General features: G+C 39.6%; 2 protein-coding genes across 2 annotated transcripts in view; one reads left to right on the top strand and one right to left on the bottom strand.

Moving 5' to 3' along the window:
- The window catches only part of METTL23 (methyltransferase like 23), a 6,840-nt gene extending 2,965 nt beyond the window's left edge, over positions 1-3,875 (bottom strand). Inside the window, exons 1-3 of the mRNA XM_015830097.1 lie at positions 3,795-3,875; positions 2,272-2,447; positions 366-470 (exon numbers count right to left, since the gene is read on the bottom strand). Coding sequence (XP_015685583.1) covers positions 366-470; positions 2,272-2,382 — 216 coding nt within the window. The 5' untranslated portion in view covers positions 2,383-2,447; positions 3,795-3,875. The remainder of the gene's footprint in view (positions 1-365; positions 471-2,271; positions 2,448-3,794) is intronic.
- A 223-nt stretch (positions 3,876-4,098) lies between these two features.
- On the top strand, positions 4,099-18,595 carry JMJD6 (jumonji domain containing 6, arginine demethylase and lysine hydroxylase). Its single transcript, XM_015830087.1, has 7 exons — positions 4,099-4,311; positions 8,135-8,523; positions 9,581-9,867; positions 12,572-12,707; positions 14,023-14,161; positions 16,450-16,577; positions 17,971-18,595. Exons 1-7 carry the CDS (start codon positions 4,183-4,185, stop codon positions 18,005-18,007), a joined length of 1,245 nt encoding a protein of 414 aa, XP_015685573.1. The 5' UTR covers positions 4,099-4,182; the 3' UTR covers positions 18,008-18,595.
- Positions 18,596-20,117: the final 1,522 nt, after the last annotated feature.

The following is a 20,117-nucleotide window of genomic DNA, read 5'->3' as shown; positions in this document are numbered from 1 at the left end:
TAAACTTTGTGATCAGTTCTTGCATTTACGAATTTTGCAGATCTGTAAAGCAAAGGAAAGCAGAAAATAAGTGTAGTCAGTTTCACTTAGTGACTGCTTTGCTTATTGACCAAGTTGCCAGTCCCAACTATGGTTGCTAAACAAGGATTACCAGTAGTAATTTTTTTGCATCATATATTTTGGTCTAACTATTCACATTTCATTTATCTAATTTACAATCCTTGTTTCTCTGTTCCCTCCCCCCAAAAAAAGATCTGTAGGTGAATGTACAATATTCATCCCAAGTTAATCCAACTGAACTTTTTTTCCTTCATGTTTAAGGCTCTAATTCTATGATAGCTGAATGAAAATAATGTGATATTTACCTCTAGTATTCTTTTGCCACAGACAAGTCTTCTATGAAACCAGATATACTGCGCCAAAACCACTGCACAAGGCCAAACATACATACCATACTGAGGATCAAGAACCTAAAAAAAGATTGTGTTGCAAAATAAAATAGCATTAAAAGAATTATTAAAATATTTAAATTAGTTATAGCTTTTTCCTGTTTTCTTAGGCTTTAAGTAGTTTGTAAAATAATTCTATTAATACTATTAATGCGCTAGAACTGCATACAAATCGCAAGTCAAAGAGAAAGCTGGAATCCACCCGTAATATATTTGGAACAATGAACATGCTGTATATTTTCTACTAGGTATCTGTTGAAAGAATTATTATTCATTAGAACACTTACATTTTGTAATCAATCATTTCAGGATCAATTGAGACTATTTATGCAGCTATATATGTAAGTACAATGAAATCAAATCAAATCCAGCACGTGAGCCTACTAAAAAAAATGCAGACAGATGTACTTCCTCCTTCAAATCTCAGTGCATGGTTATAGGTTCACACAGAAAGGACACCAAAGTTACTGTTTTATGTTTGTATGTGTGTGTGTTGCCTAACAATTGACAAATAAATTTACACTAAACTTCTTAACCACTTCTATTTAGAATCAAATAAATCATGTTTTTCTATCTGCCTAATCTTACTCAAGACTTACAAACATAGACACCAGTTCAGAATATGACTTTATGATAGATTTGATTTAGCTTTGGAAGAACATAACATATATAGTTACAAGAATGCCTGTTTTAATACAAATCATGGAACTGACATATTGCAGCGGTCAACATAATGAGTTTAAATGTATTTAAATGCCTTCTGCTGTCATTACATCAAAGTACTTACAGCTAATTTCAAAAGAAAAAAACATGAATACAGAAACATCTGTTATATTCAGGGATTAATCTATAAAGTCAGGAAGACAAATTATAAAGCATTAAGAGAGCAATATATATGCATTGTTTCCTGCACACAAACTGGCACACATTTCCTTATTTAAAAAGTCAAATGTCAAAATGTTATGAAGCTTTAACCCAACTACGCATATCACTGAAATAAGACGTTTGTGTACACAAAAATAAATTTGAGCATTACAATTTTTTAAATGAAATTTTAAATTAAGAATTTTTAAATTCTTAAACCTAAGAAATTGTTGTACCTATTATTGAAAACATTCTTCATTCATTGATATGTTGATCCTTACTTCAGTAATTCATAAATAAAGGCTATCAAGATAAGGCCTGGAGTCTCTTCAGGATTTATCAGACCACTAACAAGTGATAAACATTGGGAAGTGATTCAGTATAATTAACTATACCAAATGTAACTTTGAAATATTCTGGTAGCATGTTAATAAATACATCTGCAACCTATGATCACTTGAAAATATGCCTCATTGCAGTCTAAAAGCTTTACATTGAAGAAGCATATAGGGTACCATACTGTTTCTATTGTCAGATTTGTATTTGAAATAGAATAGTCCTTTACTGACATTTTAAATTTGCCATCTCACTTGCAGAAATAAACAATTTAAGTTTTAATTTAAGCTCATCAAACTAGTTTGAAAAACCAAAACCCAACTAGAACATGGACCCATTTTAGAAAAGTTGTACGATGAAAACATAAAAGAAACAATGTCCATCAAACTATTTTAAACCAATTTTCAGTACAGCATCTGTACCTAGAAAAAAAAAGTTTATTTCAAAATTATTCAAGAGCAATTTCTGTGAAATGCAAAGTTGTTAGATTATCTTCCAAGGTCCTGAGGTTGAAACCTTATTCTCATTCAGCAAATAATAAGAACTGGATAGGTGGATAATGCCAAATCCAGTCTGAACATATGGCTGACTGGGTGACAAACCATAATCATAAAAATAGTACCTCAGGAATCATCACCACCAACTCCCGGGGCCGGTCATTTCCGTCTCCCTTTTCCTGATCCCTTCCAAACCGGTATTCCTTCACAGTCAAGTTGGACGCTATCTCGCACATGCCGGGTTTGGCAAAGGATCAATAGGGCCCCATTGGCCATCCGCAGTCAGGCTCTTCCAGCACGTCTGCAGACGAGACAGCCAATTAATGTCCATTTCTAGGAAGGGTGGAATTATGAAAACCCAGCCAACAAGTATGGCACCAACAGAGTTACCATCCTTTCCCACTTTATTTGCAGTCGGCAGGCTATTTTTACGTCTCTCTCACTCAAGGTAGATGGTTTATTCCTGAAGGGTAAATTGATCCTATTTAGAAATGTTAATAGAGCTTAATTTCACACTTTCCCGGAAAGATTTGGGACTCTTTACAGAGAGCTGAAGAAGCTTCTTCGATGAGAAGCAAAACGTCTTCAAAGAAAAACAAGAAAGTCCAGTTGCCTCATGAAAAAGCACCTTTGGGATTACTATGACCTGAATGACTGAGAATCTCCATAGAGACTCTTTACAGAGCAATCCATTGAGGCCACTTGAAGTTATTTGCAAGCTAGTGTAATCTGAATTTCATATAATTATATTTAAAAATCAGAGTCCCGTATACCAATAAACCAGTTTTTTTTTTAAAAAAAAATCAACGCCAGGGGTCTTCAAACTTGGCCCTTTTATGACTTGTGGACTTCAACTCCCAGAATTCCTGAGCCAGCGTGCCAGGCTGAGGAATTCTGGGAGTTGAAGTCCACAAGTCATAAAAGGGCCAAGTTTGAAGACCCCTCTTCTACACCGATATCTAGACTCAAACAGCGCCTCCCTAACTGTTGCATGAATGAACTTCTCTGTGCAGTTTGAAACCACCGTCCTTCAGTGTGCGCTGCTAACCCGAAATAAAAGTCCAGTACGTCAGTCAAGCTGCTTATGCACACGACCTTGGGATTAAACAGAATAGGTTCCTATGAAAGTGAACGAAAATCTCATTACTTGAAAGAGTCCTCCCAATGGGCACCACCTTCCACCCAGGCTGACCAACAATTATCTCAAATGCAGCTATACTTAATAATAATAATAATAAAGTTGGAAGGGACCTTCGAGGTCATCGAGTCCAACCCCCTGCCCAGGCAGGAACCCTACACCGTTTCAGACAAACGGCTGTCCAGTCTCTTCTTTAAAACTTCCAGTGTTGGAGCATTCACCACTTCTGGAGGCAGGTTGTTCCACTGGTTAATTGTTCTAACTGTCAGGAAGTTTCTCCTTAGTTCTAGGTTGCTTCTCTCCTTGATCAGTTTCCACCCGTTGTTTCTCGTCCTGCCTTCAGACGCTTTGGAGAATAGCCTGACTCCCTCTTCTTTGTGGCAGCCCCTGAGATATTGGAACACTGCTATCATGTCCCCCCTCGTCCTTCTCTTCGTAATCCGATCCTTGCTTCAGCGTTTATTCCCTCTTCACCTGCCTTCCCGGACTACAAAGCACCCGCCAACCCACCTCGCAAATCAGCAACCCTAATTCCGCGCTTTGCTGAGAGCCCGCCTCCGCCCTTCGCGTTGCGCAACAGCGACGCCTCTCGGTGGGGCCATGACGTTCCAAGATGGCGCTGAAGCACTTCCTCCTCCACTCTGGTGCCGCCCGCCTCTATTTCCGCTTCTGGAAAGACCAATAAGAGCTGTCCGTCGGCGAGGTCCCGTCGGCGCCAGCCAATGGGAAGAAGCGGAGGTCGAACCAAGGCGGGTCGCGTCGAGGCCGCGATGCGGCGGCTGAGTCGGCGCGGAGGTGACATTTCTGGAAGCGGCGGGGCGCTGTTGTTCGGGAGGGTGCTGTCGCGGAATCCGTAGCCGGAAGAGCCGGGCAGGGCAGGGAGAGCCGCGTGGGGAGCATGAACCACAAAAGCAAGAAGCGCATCCGCGAGGCGAAGCGGAGCGCGCGTCCCGAGCTCAAGGACTCCCTCGACTGGACTCGCCACAACTATTGCGAGACCTTCCCGCTGAACCCGGCGGGCTGTAAGGTGAGCGGGACTCGGGGGGAGAGAGAGTCTAGGAAGGTGGGTGGGTGGCGGGGAAAGGGCGGCCGTCGAAAGCCACAGCCGGACCGGAGGGAATCGAATCCCCTTCCCGGGGATGCTGAGAAGAGAAGAGAGGTGGCTCGGCTTTTGCATCAGATTTTATAACCCGCTTCCTCCAGCAGCTCAAGGCGGGTTGGCTAGAGAGACCGATCTCTCTTCGGTTGATCCTCCCGACATCAAGAGCCCGCTTGGTAGGTTGGTCTCTGAGAGGGGCGAAAGATTTAATCCCCCCCCCTCCTCTGTGTCTCTGGGGATTGTATCGGCTCCAGGGTTCCCCGGAGTGGTCTCAGTTATCGACCCCGAGGGATCGATGGGGCTATCCTTTATTATTGCCATGGTTATTCGTAGTACTCTTAGTTAAAGTAGCAATTATTAAATTATTTTTTTATATACAACGTTTGGCGGTCGATAAACAATCTGAAGCTTCACGGAAGGGGGTCGCGGAGCTGAAGGATTTGGGGACCCCTTTGGCTAGGATAACGGTCTCGAGGTGTGGAGGGTCCTTAGCAGGTTGGCGGAAATTAAAGTGATGGGAAAGCAGCCGAGTATGAAGCGGGACTTCATTGCTGTGGGAACTTTCTGGACAAGAAAAAGAATTGAATGTTTGTGAGAGAGAATCTACAGACTTGTGTATTTTCAACTTGATGCTATGTTTTTTAAACGGTAGTGCAGTCTGTATGTATTTCCTCTGAATTAAGTCAGGTTAAATGGAATAGGATTTGCAATTAAGTAAATAAAGATATGCCAGACCTGTTGTTGACACAGGCTAGTTGCCCTTTTTAGGCAAAGGAGAAAATACAAATTACCAGAATTATAGATACGAATGGGTTAATAAAGGGGTAAAGAAAAGGGAAATGTTCCGGAGCAGATAATTATTTTAGGATGTTTTTGATATGCTGAAAAGACATGTTATTTATGTAAAGCAGATTTCATAGAATATGTGTACATAGAGATTAGTTTAGACCAGGGATAGGCAACCTTCGCTCTTTTATGACTCGTGGACGTCAACTCCCAGAATTCCTGTAAGGTTGCCTACCCCCTGGTTTAGACAAAATATAGAAAGTGAAGACAAGATGAATTATAAAAAGTAGATCTTGTAAGAATAGCAAGGATTTAATTATATATGGTGTAATTCTCAGTAGCTGTAAATAAGATTAAGCAATAATTGGGTTGTTCACTGCTGAGTTAAATTATGTCCAATTTTTAAATGGGACGGGAAATGAACCTGTCATAAGTATCAGTGTGGCATGCTACAAATAAAGTTGTTAAATTCTAATTCAAGTTGAGTTTAACTCATGGTCACTTAATGGACTTGTCCATTCAGCTTATTAAATACAGTATGTGTGTGTTTAAGCAAATTTCATGTCAGTGAGATAAATATCTCAGTATAAAATAATGGAAAGTGAAGGTAAGTATATGGATATGGGTCCATTTTCCTTTCAGGTATAGATGACCTCATTCTCAACCAGAGAAATTTGTTTTTGGGACTGCAATTAGGACTCCATTCTTTTCCATCAGACTTTTCTTGATTTTCCTTAAAGCTTTGTTTGCTTCACAAATCTTTTTTTTTCTTTTGAAAAGGGGAGGTGGTGGGGTGATGGGATTATTAATATTATTACACAGTAAGAAGTCAGAGTCTCAGTGCATGTGTTGTGCATCACCCAGGGACCAACCAGTAGATAGTTTTATACTTTGCTGACATTTAGAAAACACTGTTCTTCCCTATTCCTTTTGATTGCCCCATCTCCCGTCATAAGTTTTGTTTAATTTTAAGATTTTATCTCGCAACCTTACTAGGATTGAAAATATAGTCCTTGGCTTACAACCAATTGCTTAGTAGCCCTTCAAAATTGCAACAGACACCAGAAAAGCTACTTATCACCTGGATTCAAAGTTACAATACCCACTCCTCTCCTCCCCCTGCAATCATGTGACTACATTTTGGGCACTTGGTCCATTTGAGGCATCAGGTAGCCACATGACTGGGATTTACAATGTTTTTGCCAGAAACAGGTATTTACTTCCAGTTTTTGGCAAAAAACATTCCACAGTGAATAATGGACTCACTTTACGGCTGCTGTGGTAAAAAGGTTATTAAATCAGGTGCAGTCACATGGTGATCTGCTTAATGACCATCAAAACTTACAATCAAAATTGCAGACTCAATTATGGTCATAAGTTGAGGATTACCTCTAATAGCAAATTCATATCCTACTGTTCCTTATTTTTCTGTTGCTTTCCCAATTAAAACTTTTATCTGCTACTTTGGTAACTGGCACATATTCCAAAATCTGTTGCATCTGTGAAAACCTCCATTACCATTTGCTGTTTCTAAGGATAAGAGCTGTGATAAGGCTCTTACATGATTTTAGATTAGATTGCAAAAGGTTCTTTATTGTTCTCCCTGTCCATTACTTGTTCCTGAAGTTTTTTTCAGGGTGGAGTTGTGTAATACTTTGGATCATGTGCACAAATGTAATACCTCACTGCAGCTCTTTAAAGCAGAGGAGTCTTTTCCAGGTTTGTGTGGCTGCTTTAAACGGCTGCAGGAAAGTTCTGTGATCATGCCTCAGTGCACTCCCAAGGGCTCTTTTCAAACTGAGGGCAAAGTGTTACGTCAAAGCACATGTCTAAGGTGCTCTTCCAATAATGCAGACATGTCAAACACAAGGCCCGGGAGCCGGATGCGGCCCGCAAAGTGGCTTCATGTGGCCCACGAAGCCATCCTGGAAACAGTGAGGGAACGGCCCCCTCTGCCTTGGCCCTGGCCCAGGCCAGCCGGGAGCCAATGTACAATTTTGTGGTGGCCATCTATGCTGAAAGGCATTCAGTCTTAGCTCCATAAGCCCCCCCTCCCGCATGGCCTGAGAGGAACAGTGAGGTTCCTCCAGTGGACCATGCCTTGGCACTTCCCCTGGTCCCACCCCCTTCTGCCAGAGACCCTCAGATCTGTCCCACTCCTGCCCAGGCCCCCACAGGCACCCTTGACGCGAACCATGTAGAGCTGGCCACGGCCACCCAGTAGGCCACACCACTCCATCCACGCCCACCCAGTAGGCCGCACTCACCCTGGCCACACCCACCCGGCCCCCTGAGGGCAACCGCAATGCTGATGTGGCCCTCAGTGAAATTGAGTTTGACACCCCTGCAATAATGGGATAGGTTTATTCTTTGCACCTTCTTCCTGATGAGCAAGAGTAAATAAAATTCCAATTTACCTTGCACGCAAGTTTGTTTAGAAATATAGTATGATACTTACTTGAAATGCATATCAAACAGCATTTTTTTTTCCACACGTTTGTCTGTCACAGGCAAAAACTAATGGTCAGTTTGGTAGCTATCATTTAAAACATTTTACATTAAGATTTTGATTATATATTTGCTTATCTGGGAGTAAATTCTCTTGACCTTAATAGCAGTTCTTTGTGGGATTCCACAGTTTAAAAGATTAAAATGGCAGATTTTTTTTTTATAAGAATGGAAGTACAGTAGAATGGCCTCATGTAAAAATTATCTCCCAGGATACATTACGGACACTTCTATTTCAAAATTAAAAAAATAAAATTCACTTCACCTAGCCATACCTGGATAAGCCTGCATATCTTTATGCAGCTTATAAGGAAAACAAGAATTTAACGTAATTTTGAAGCATTTTTGTTGACTTTGTGGGGTCTCATTCTGTGGGGCTAATAGGTTCATTAATGTTCTACTGTATTACATCCTTTGTTACTTTGTTTTAAAGGTAGTTCTTCATCCATTCTTGTAGGATAATGTGGAAAGAGCAGATGCCCTCCATTTGTCAATGGAAGAATTCATTGAAAGATATGAGAAGCCATATAAGCCTGTTGTCCTGTTAAATGCTGAGGCAGGGTGGTCAGCCCAAGAGAAGTGGACTACGGAACGTCTGAAGCGCAAATACAGGAACCAGAAATTCAAGTGTGGGGAGGACAACGATGGTTATTCCGTGAAAATGAAGATGAAATATTACATTGAATACATGGAGAGTACACGAGATGATAGTCCCCTCTATATATTTGACAGCAGTTATGGGGAGCATCCAAAGCGCAAAAAACTTTTGGAGGATTATAGGGTACCCAAATTCTTCACTGACGATCTGTTCAAATATGCAGGAGAGAAGAGGCGGCCACCTTACAGGTATAAACTAGCTAACCCAAGCACCAAAAGTCTGGCTTATAGACCAGTGAATGTCCATTGTTCTCATTTGTCCTGCACATTTAGTCCAGGCACACTAAGACTAAAAGGGTAAACAGTAAAACAGGATGGCTTTCCAAACAGCAGCTACATTTAAGCTATAACTCATAAGCCAATTAAAACTCAGATAAAGTTTAAAATGTTTTTAAAAAGATCTAAGGGCTTTTAGAAGAGTGAACTTGTGCAGTCAGTGTCTTTTCGCTTTTCTTACCAATATTGGTCTTAGCCAATAAAGCACTCTGAGAGGGTCAAAAGGCAATACTGAGTACAGATTCTGGGAAATGCAGTCTGAATACATGAATAGCACCCAACTGATAACGGTCGCGCTACTATTTAAATGCATCTTTTGTGCAGTTCTGGACTCTATTGTTTAGATAACAATGTCCATAGTTGGGTTCTCCTGTCATTAGGGAAATAAAACATTTTATTCATCTCTGCCTTTGAGATAACTGGTAGGGCATACTCTTGGACGATTGTGTTAGATTGTTAAAAAAGAATGTAGGATAACATTTACTATCCATTCTTGACATTGTTGTTTTTAGTAATGATGCTTTGCATTCTTTTTTTTTTTATTCTCCAACATTAAAAACTCAGATTTTGAACTCTTCATAGAGTGGAATGTTCATGGGACATTCTGAAAATCATTCCTCACGTGGTCAAGATTCACATTTGGTAAAATAAACTGCCCAGACTTATGTAGCTGTCTTGAAATGCTATTTTATTTTCCATTAGGAAGGGGATTAGACTTCTATTTTTTATATCCAGAAATATGGAAATAATCTTCCTGAAAACTTTTTCACTATATGGGTAATATTAAGGTAAATAAATCAACAGCCTAACTTACAGAGAACAATTTCTCGTGTGTGTATTATACATATTTGTAAATGGAACAGAATGGAATGTAAGTGGAACAGAATAGATCTGCTTTAGAAAAAGAAAGGGAATCTTTATTTTGGGGAAATGTTAACAAGAAAAATAATTAAGTTTTCTAATATTGCAGATGGTTTGTGATGGGCCCACCTCGTTCAGGAACAGGTATTCACATTGATCCTCTGGGAACCAGTGCCTGGAATGCCTTAGTCCATGGACATAAGCGCTGGTGTCTCTTTCCGACCAGCACTCCCAGAGAACTGATCAAAGTGACTCGCGAAGAAGGAGGCAATCAGCAAGATGAAGCCATCACTTGGTTCAGAGTAATATACCCCCGAACGCAACTTCCCACTTGGCCTTCAGAGTTCAAACCTTTGGAAATAGTACAAAAACCTGGAGAGACTGTGTTTGTGCCAGGTATGCGTATTTGTTAAACTCTACGTTGAAGTCTATTTTATTCTACAGTAGGGATGATCAGTCTGTGGTCCTTTTTTTTTTCCCCAGCCTCCACTGCTGCCTTCATTCTTGTCAATGCATTTTGATAATGTCAAAGTATCGCTTTGAGATGGCGAGCCATCTAAGCTCCAAATTAAATTTTAGAGGAGAAAAAGATAAAAATCCTAACCCTCACAAAACAAAGATTTTTGGGGGGGACAAGTATGGGTTTATAAACACGTGGCATGACCCTCCTCTTTCGTAGATCTAGCCAGGATATCCTGGAGGACTCTGGGGCTATAATTATTATTTTTTTACATTGTTATACATTTTGTTACTATGTCTATAACAAGGTCATATGATATTGTATCATAATACAGCAGAAATCAATCTGGTGACAAAGAATGTGTACACTTAATCTCCAAAGCTCTTTTAGACCCAGAATTTCACGAACCTTTAAAAGACCATAAGCTTAGGAGCACCTTTGTCTTGGGAGGCAAGCTATGTATTAATCACTGCTTACTGCAGACCTTAGGACTCCTAATTAAATTCATAAGAAGTGATCAAAGATTGTCTACTCCTGTTGAAGAATATACTCTTAATGAGATAATCTTTTTATGAAGATCCCTAGGCCTTTGAACACAGATGCCATTCCTTAAAATCAAGGGGTCTAGAAAAGCTGCAAAGGCTGCTTTTTATATATCCAATAGTATAATGAACATAAAGGAAACATGACCACATGGATGGATGAATAAACCTAATATAAAGTGAGTTGTTCAGAAAGGAAACTGAAATAGGGACTCTCAATTAGAATGTCATGGAAGTTATGGTGAATAAATCCATGAATAATATCTTCTGAGTGACAGACACCTTAATTAGTGCAATCAGAGAATTGACAGGATGATCGTTCTTAAATAATTTCTTTAAAATCAGTTACTTCAGTGCATTAATATAGCCACATGTGCAAAGTAGATGTTCATTTTATGATGTCTTTTACATAGTTGGGAGAAGTAATTTCCCTTGTCCTTTCAGAGTCTCACGAAATGGAAATAAAGTCCCTATGGCAGTGATGGCGAACCTTTTAGAGACTGAGTGCCTAAACTGCAGCCCAAAACCCACTTACGTATCGTCGGGTGCCGGGTGGGTGTGGCCCATTGGGTGGGCGTGGCCCATTGGGTGGGCGTGGCTGCGGTAACGGCAGACTGGGTGGGACTAAAAAGTTCAATCAATCAATTCCAACTTTGCAAGATCTTTTTTTTCCCACGAGAAGTTGAAATTGATTGATTGATTGAACCTTTTTGGGTTTTTTGGGCACACGGCGAGGCCTAAAGCGAAAAGGTTTTATAAAACCCAGCTGAAGGCCTAGGACTGGGGCAACAGCACGCATGCCCACAGAGAGGGCTCTGCGTGCCACCTGTGGAACACGTGCCACAGGTTCGCCACCACGGCCCTATGACCAATAATCTGATTAAATAATTTTACTTACTAAAAATGGTGTAATCATTATGATATTGGTATGATACCAGGGAGACCCAGGCTCAAGTCCACACTTACCCATGGAAATTCATTGAGTGATTTTTGGCAGTCACATATTTTCAGCTTAAAATTGGATAATTTGTTGTGGTTTAATAATGTCTACTGTGATGCATGATATCTTCAGTTCACAAGAACTGAATGTGGATTTCAGTCATGTTCTGTGTTAGTGCTTATTTTATTAACTATATTTTAATAGTGCTTTAACAAAATATTCCACCTTTATTTAAACTCAGAATATTCCAGCACCAAATTTTCACTGGCATTATCTGCTAAAGATAATTAAAAGCTGGAAAATTTAGTGATATGTAATTTTAACCAATTTCATCAGACGAAAGTGTGGTATATCCTATGAATATTTTAATCTACTGTCTAGAAAAGTCATTTGTATATAATTTTTATTGAAATTTTTTGAAAAAAGATAAAAATTATGCAAACTAATATAAATCGGGGAATAAATAAAGAGACAAAAAAGGCAAGAAATGCAAGGGAAAAAATGAAAAATAGAAAAAAAATACGAACAGGAGTTACAAGTACAATTATATTTTAACCTCTCTCTCTCAAAAGTTACATTATAATCTTCTTTCATTCCCCTTGATGGTTTTTCCAATAATTTCTGATATGTCAACCATTTGTTCTTGTCTGCTGTTTCTCTTCTATGACCTGCTTCCTGAGCTAAAATCCTTAAGGGGGCTTGAGGGCTCAACCTGTGTTTATATATATATTCCCTAGTCTCAATCCCCAAGTCCCATTGTCTAGAGAGTTCAGTCATCTGATAAACACGGGTGGAAAAGGTTGTATGATGTAGTCCCCTTTCTATGCAGATAATTTCAGCCTGCACCTGTTGTTTTGCACTGGGATTTTACATAAAAAGGAGTACAAATTTGACAGCCTTTCCCCCTTATCTCTTCCACTCTCTGCCCAGTTCTACATTCTCTACAATATAAGGAAAACTAAAAGGAGAACTTGTGTTGGAAATTTAATTTAATACAGAATTAGTTGCTATTGATGATCAGACCTTTGGGATGTATTACAAAGAAAACATGTAAAACAAGCAAGCTATTTTTATTGATTGTAAAGTTACAGTTAAAACAGTGATTTATGCATTTTCTTCTGTTGATGATCATAAGCTTCTACAGTGTTGCATTTGTAGGTGGCTGGTGGCATGTTGTTCTCAATCTTGACACGACTATTGCTGTCACTCAGAATTTTGCCAGCTGCACAAACTTCCCTGTGGTGTGGCACAAGACAGTGAGGGGAAGACCGAAGTTATCCAGAAAATGGTACAGGTGAGAGACATCAATGTTACTTCAATGATTTCCCAGGTGCTGGTTGGATAAGCCAGTTGTTGCTTCCTAGAGCAATGCAGACACCTGGAATAATGCTTAATGTAATCTGTGAAATGTAAATCTAATTAAGTTTTTTGCATTTTGGAAAGACTTTCTGGGCAGTCTGGCTTGTAATAGCAACATGGTCCATGGAGTCCAGAAGAAGAATTAGGCTTCTGGATTTCAAGATTCATTAAGGTGACTCAACTATATATTTAAAAGTTATAGTTTTAAGGCTGAGAATGTTTGATCACTCAGTTATTAAGCACAAAAGTAATATTAAAGTGATTACTGATTAAAGTTATTTTAATGTTTTAATTAAATCAATAAAATTAAAGGTGAAGCCTCCTAACTTTGCTGCGTATATAAATGCATCTCAACTAGCTCCAGCATTTCTAAACTTTCACAGAGGAATAGTCTTTTGTCTCCTACCGAGCATTGCTAGATCAAACCAAAGGTCTAGACATTACAGTCCCATAACAATTTGTCACCTGGTCTTTGGAAAACCAATAGATCCAGTAGGTCCATGCAGGCAATAGCCCTCTCTTGTTATATTTTTGGTAAGCAGCTTCATACTTTTAATAATAATATTAATATCCTGTTGTTGGATTAATTTGGGTCATGTCTTAAGAACAGAATGTGTGTATCCCACTACTGATTTCACTTAGTTACCTGAGATACCTAATCAATATTTTATAGCTGTAGTAGTTTGATATTCCATAAATTGTGTGCAAATGCCAATTCCTATGGGGGTGGGGGGTGGATTTAATGCTAATTAAACACTTAGGGAAACCCTTAAAAAATGACCTAAAATGAGGACGACAGGAAAAAAAAAAAAAAAAGCTGATTTCACCAGTGGAATATTTTGCTTCCTAAAGTAATAAAATGGGCAGTGAAAGCTGAATTTTGAGAGAGCAGAGCAAGCTGCCATCCATCCAACTGGGCAGATCTCTGGGAAGATGCCTTGGCAAAGTCTCAAGCAAAACTGCCCCGAGATGGATAGTGATCTGGCAAAGCAAACATTTTTGAGATGACCGCTTCTTCTTTTCTTTGGTAACAAAGATTTTTATGCCCCAGTTTGTGTATCTAGCCTTTACTAAGTCGCTCCTTTTTAATTTATTGCTTGAGGAGGAGAGCAGGACATATTTTTGTTATATTTTGTTATGCTGTAAAAATGTTCTGAGTTGCCTATGAAGTAAAGAGTAAGATATGTGGCATTTACCCTCCTTATCTCTTTAAAACATAATGCATTTATCCTCTATTTATACATCCCAAGGGTCCTCAAGCAGGAACATCCTGAACTAGCTGTACTAGCTGATTCTGTTGACTTACAAGAATCAACGGGCATTGCTTCAGACAGTTCTAGTGATTCGTCTAGTTCTTCCAGCTCCAGTTCTTCAGATTCTGACTCAGAGGTAAGGACTGGGTTGCTGCAGATACCCCTACATAAGAACTAAACAACACCTGCTGTTTAACCCAAGCTATAGCCATACATAAAGACAAAAATCAAAACTGTCCATAAAAGAGGAGAGATAAGGTTCTCAACCAAAATCAGTGACATTATTAATTGAATCTTAAGAAATCCTGAGAAGGATCTGCCTGTACTGGAGGACATTATCTTGAAAGGTCTATGTTGTTCATTTCAGTTGAGCTTGCAAATTCTGCTGCTGCCGATTGTACCACCATTTAGCATATTCGGAAGGAATATTTTAGAGACAAACTGCACGTGACCAAGTCTAAATGGCATTCATACTTCTGTTATGGCCTCCTCCAAGTAGGGTATTTCATTCCCCCCTCCATAGTAAATCATTGATAGACTACAAAAGAATGATTGAGTATTAAGCTTAAAGTTGGGGAAAGGGGGGCCTACAGTATGTTAGTGATCCTTTCTTCCATTTTGGCTGCTTCTACTTGGGGACTTAATTGAGGCAGCTGGTCTTAAATTGGTACTGGTTAAGGCCAGCTCTGTCTATAATAAGATACCTACAACTTGGTTATGGACAGACAGAATATCATTATGTCTTCTCTCTTACTGCATTGCCCTTTTCTGGATGTCCAACTCCGTTTTGGGTAAGGGCCATTCTGCTGTTTGTTATGTCTAGTTTGCTTGCACTTTGCAGCATAGTTGCCTCAAATTGCTTCTAATCTGGACTACCTTGGCAAGTTACTTGGGTTTCTTTTCATCCTATTACTTCCAACAAAGTGAATAGGGTTCTCTCTATAATGTCCTGAACTATTGTGATCTGGATCCATGCCTATCCTGGTTCTTTGGGGAGTGTGGTAATTCTGTGGACCTGGGAAATTGTGAACACCTCTTTGCAGGCAGGTTTCATGCCAGCAGCCTTTAAGGTATTAGTCATCCCCTCCTCAAGAGATCTTCTCTGGATCTGAAGGTCTTAGATAATTATCACCTGGTCTCCAGCCTTACTTTTGTGGCAAAAGGTATTGAGACACTTGTCTGGAATCAACTACAGAGCACAGTAGAAGAAGTGGGTTATCTGGACTTGGTATCAGGATTCAGACCCTGGCAATGGATAGAGTTGACAGAGATTGGTTGCTTTGTTAATGAATTATATCAGTACCTGGACATGGATAGTTTGCTTGTTCTGGTCCTTTTGGGACCTTTTAACAGCCTTCAGTATAATTGACCATGGTGGGGACTGGAGGCACTGTTTTGCAGTAGTTCTGCTGCTTCCTTTGTAATGCCAACTGTTGGTAGTTGCAAGGGAGAGAATAGCATTGTGGTTGCTCTTTTGTGGGACGCCACACAGGTAATTTCTCTCTCCCTTGTTTAACATCTGCATGAAGCTGCTAGGTGAAATGATCCAACAGTTTGGAGTCCAGAATTATCAGTATGATGATGATATTTAACTGAATATTGTAACTCCAGGTCAGAGACACTCTTGAAGTCCTGCCATAGCCTGGAGGTTGTGTGATTTTGGATGGAAGAGATCAGGTTCAAGCTAAACTCTAGCAAGACAAAGCTACTAATTATACATGAAGGATTTTCTACCGTCCCTGTGTTGTTTCTGGATGGAGAAAAACATGCAGGTAGTCCTTGCTTAATGTCCATTTTTTTCGGCCACCATTCATAATTAACAGTGGTGCTGTTAATTGGTCCTTGAATTCTGGCCATTGCAATGCCACCCACATTTATGACTGCCTTTTGGCTGCCTGCCTACTTTACTACCATCTGGCCCTGTTCACCACTACAACACATGTCACTACTGTACCAGCCAGGGCCTTCTTTTGCTCCGGGGTCTTTGTTCATGCATTTGCCAGGAGCTCTGTTCATGTAGAATAGCAGCGTGCAGGGTGACAGGCAGGGCTGGTGACAGTAGGGTAGATGGGCAGTAGGATAGATGGGCAGCCAAATGGATAGAGAGGGGGGGGGAGATAGGTGGATGAGGGAGTTCAGGTGGAGGCAGTCCCTAACCTTTTTCCAAGAATGGCTTGGAGCCTGTGAGTCCTCTCTTAATGACTGTGGGATTCATTGGATAACAGCAGCTAGGATTGCCAAAACTTCTATTGCTCAGTGGAACAGTCGCACGACCCTTCATTTAACGACGGCTGCTTATCCCAATTATGACTGTTAAGTGAGGACTAGTACTGGATGTTATTCCTCAAATGGTCGTAACTTTTTCCGATGAAGCCTTTTTAAAAATTGCAGTTTTGAAATTCAGGACATTATTTCTTCTTTTAGTGCGACTCTAGCTCTGAAACCGAAGGAATGGTCCACCGAAGAAAAAAGCGGAGAATATGCAGCATGATGGGAAACGGTGATACTACCTCTCACGATGACTGTGTGAGCAAAGAGCGTAGCTCTTCCAGGTATTAAATCAAAATCTTTTTACCAACCCGTGATAAAGTTAGTGAGATCTCTAGCTATAGACTAAACCAGTGGTTCTCAACCTGTGGGTAGGGACCCCATTTGGGGTCGATCAACCATTTCACGGGGGTCGCCAAGCAAGGCTGTCTGCCATTTTTTTTGTCCGCCATTTTCCCCCCTTTTCCGGCGGGTGCCTTACCTCCCTTGGGCTGGGCCAGCTGGTGGTCGGCCTGCTCTGTCTCTGCCGCTTGCCAGCTACGCCTCGGCCGGCGCAGGGGGCGGAACCACGCATGCGCGGTGCTCCCGGGCAGGGAAAGTCCTCGACTTACGACCGGTTGGGTAGTCCTCGACTTAGGACTGGTTTAGTCCTCGACTTACGACCGGTTTAGTCCTCGACTTACGACCGGTTGGGGTCGCGGCATTAAAAAGGTTGAGAACCACTGGACTAAACTGTAGATTGCAGTAAATTAGAGAATGGAGAATATCCGTAACGAACAAAGCTTATTCCATTATATGTAACGAACAAAGCTTATTCCATTATATGTAACCAGATATCCCATTTTTAATGCTCTCTAAACTGATTTTTTTCTATTTATCAAAAGTCCTGAGGAAGACTTTTCTTCACTCATTAATTCTAAGTCTTTTGTCAAACTATTCTCTTCACATAAAGAGAATGCACACAATTGAAAATGCTATTGTTGAGGTATTGGATCAAATGTAACACTTGTAAAAGACTTTAAAATGCTACAATTAGTGGAGGAATAAGAATTTAGTGGGTAATTATATAATGGAATGTCTTATATAGTTAATTTCCTGTGCTGCTGTTGCCTTACATACCTTCAGGGTAACTATATTACCTCAAAGATGATTATTTGTATTAGATGTTTCTTTTTAAAGTTATATATGTTAATATGGCTAGGAGATTATGGTTGGGCTACTAAGTGAAAGCAGCTGACAGAATCACGTAGGAAAGGAGCACTATCTTTTTTTTAGATCATTCTTCATAAATCAAACAAATAGAAATAGAAAACAAATAAATAAATAAAATATAGTTAATGAATTCTAGGCACTCTAGTTTTTGCTTAGGAGAAAATCCTGAATTTATACAGACCTTACTCCTGCTGTATTTCTGTGAACAAAATCTCAGGGTAAACATCTTGTCCTTCTAATTTTTTGTATCTAAATTCTCACCAAATATTGAATGATCAAAGGCTCTTTCCCTAGTTCCTTCTGATTTCCTTTGTTGTCACAGTGAAAGAGATTCCTTTGATGTTGAAGAAAATAGGATTACTTCCAAGAAATCTAAGATGCATAGTTTTCCGAGGAAAGTCTGTACTGTCACTATTATAAGTTACAAGAAACTTGCCATGACCGTTACATTTTTATTTTTGACAGAATTAGGGAATCTTGCGGAAGTCGTGCTCATCCATGAAAGATAACAAGACCTTCTGCAGATAGTTGCGACCAGCCAGATGTCTTCTGTTCCTCCCACCAGCTGTATACTTGAAGCTTTTGAAGACTTCCCGGCTCCAATTTTATTTTTAAATCTAACTTTTAACTTCGGTTCCCTGTTAACAAAGTCTGACATCTTGCTAACTAAAGGAGAACATTCAGGATTTGTTTTTCCATATTCTACCAGACAACGGTAATAAACAGAAGGCACTGCTGATGTCTACAAAGTCATAGCATGGTTTCCAACACTATACAGTCAACAAAGGAAATGGCAAATTTCTACTAACAAAACTCTTTAAAACAAACCCTGCTCCCATATTGTCATATGTTTACAAGATGAATTCTAGTGCATTACAACCGGGGTTCAGACATGCTACCGTTAGTCTGCAATTGGCCAGCAGATCCTTCATTATAGCACAAGTGAACCAAGATGATTCTCCTATTGTGTAAATTATTACATGTAAAAGCACCTTTTATAATTCTGAATTTATCAGTAACATCAATCCAACCATGGAGTAATGAGACTCTCAAGTATTGTTTGAACCAGCAATTCATCCTCATTGCTTCATTTTTTTCTATTTTAATAAAAAAAAAAAACCCTGCAGATACTTGCAGTCACTTTGGAAGTATAACCCAGAAACAAATGGAGATGGGAGAAACTAGCTGCCTCATTTATCTCTCCCTGTGGGAATTTCTGGAAACATGAACGTAGATTTTTTTTTTCCTAAAAGGAGTGGGTAGAGTCTGAACAAATATAAATAAAATACCTATTTAATGAGGAACTGCTTTTTGGGAGCCTACAAACTTTCTGCTGTTATCTGATGTTCTAGTGTTCTAGATATTTGAGATGTGTGTATTCTGTCCTGAATGTGGTTGTATGTCTGTCATGACAGCTGGATTATTTCAGGGTATGCTGCTATTTCAATGGCACTTTTGCTAGTAGCAGAGACTGGTATTCTGTTTTGAGGTGTACTTATATCTCCATTTATGAAGGTAATTCCATTCCAAGTTGAAAAGTTTAGCTATAGCATAATGAAAATATTCTGTATGCTGCTCACCCTTGAGAACGCAATAAGTGATTATTGAGATTTCCTTACATTTCAGGGTAAGGAGGGGAGGTTATTTAATTCTATTCTACATGACAGTGAAGATGCCTAAGAAAATCCATATTTAGTGGATGGTGGAATGTGAAATCAGCTCATGCATAGCCATTTACTGACTGACTCCTGGCCAGATAAGAAATACAACACATATTTGTCTTCAATAGTTTCAGTGTCTGCTAAAATGTTACCAATAATTTCAGTTCTCAGTTGTCCACCTTAATTCCATGCATGCAAAAAGAACTTGGGGTGGGGGAATGAATGCATTAAAGACTGACTACCTATTTTTCCAGTATCCTTCCTCATAAACATTTGTGTAAAATTGGAATGGTTTTTGCAAATGTAAAAATTTTGCATTCATTTCCACTGTGTACCTTTATTTGCTGAATGGAAGGTAACATCTTCCAAATCAGTGTGGTTTTAGAACTAAGAATTCAGAATTATAAAGACAGGTGAATGTGATATTGGCAGAATGTAGAGATGCAGATTATAAAGATAAGTTACAGCTATCAACCAGAAGAACAGCAAAAGATTCTTGCTGATGTTGATGCTATTGCAACTTGATTTAGAACATAAGAAACGTCAGTCTGAGTTTTAATCCATCTACCCCCAGATTGGGCAAATCCCAAATAACTAAGTAATGGCTTTTCCTAGGGCTGGGGTCCAACCTTTTAGCTTGAGCCATAATTATGGCTCACTTCTTTTATGGGAGTTAGGGTGTGGGAGGAGTGGCAATTTTAGCTGAATGTTCCCTATGAAGAGATGTTCCAAATGCTAATAAGGAATAGTGTACAGAATTTTCAAAAATTGCTTCCCTCTCTTTCTATCCTCCCCCAAGTAGGAACCTCATTTTAAACACTCATTTCTCTCTGCAAAAGGAGTTTACTTTTTAGAAAAGATGCTCTGGAACATACCATTATGTTTCTGAATACAGTTAAATCTTGTTTGACTACCCCTGGACTAGACCTTGATACAATGAACAATGGCTTG

Source organism: Protobothrops mucrosquamatus, unplaced genomic scaffold, assembly GCF_001527695.2.
Source record: "Protobothrops mucrosquamatus isolate PMUCROS unplaced genomic scaffold, P.Mucros_1.0 scaffold_241, whole genome shotgun sequence".
NCBI lineage: Eukaryota > Metazoa > Chordata > Lepidosauria > Squamata > Viperidae > Protobothrops > Protobothrops mucrosquamatus.
This window is presented reverse-complemented; position numbering and strand designations above follow the sequence as displayed.

Excerpts from the sequence above, each read along its gene's own strand:
- JMJD6 (XM_015830087.1), top strand. The coding sequence starts at position 4,183 with ATGAACCACAAAAGCAAGAAGCGCATCCGCGAGGCGAAGCGGAGCGCG. Across the intron at positions 9,868-12,571 it reads AGAGACTGTGTTTGTGCCAG|GTGGCTGGTGGCATGTTGTT; the intron begins GTATGCGTATTT and ends TTGCATTTGTAG. Across the intron at positions 14,162-16,449 it reads CTTCAGATTCTGACTCAGAG|TGCGACTCTAGCTCTGAAAC; the intron begins GTAAGGACTGGG and ends TTCTTCTTTTAG.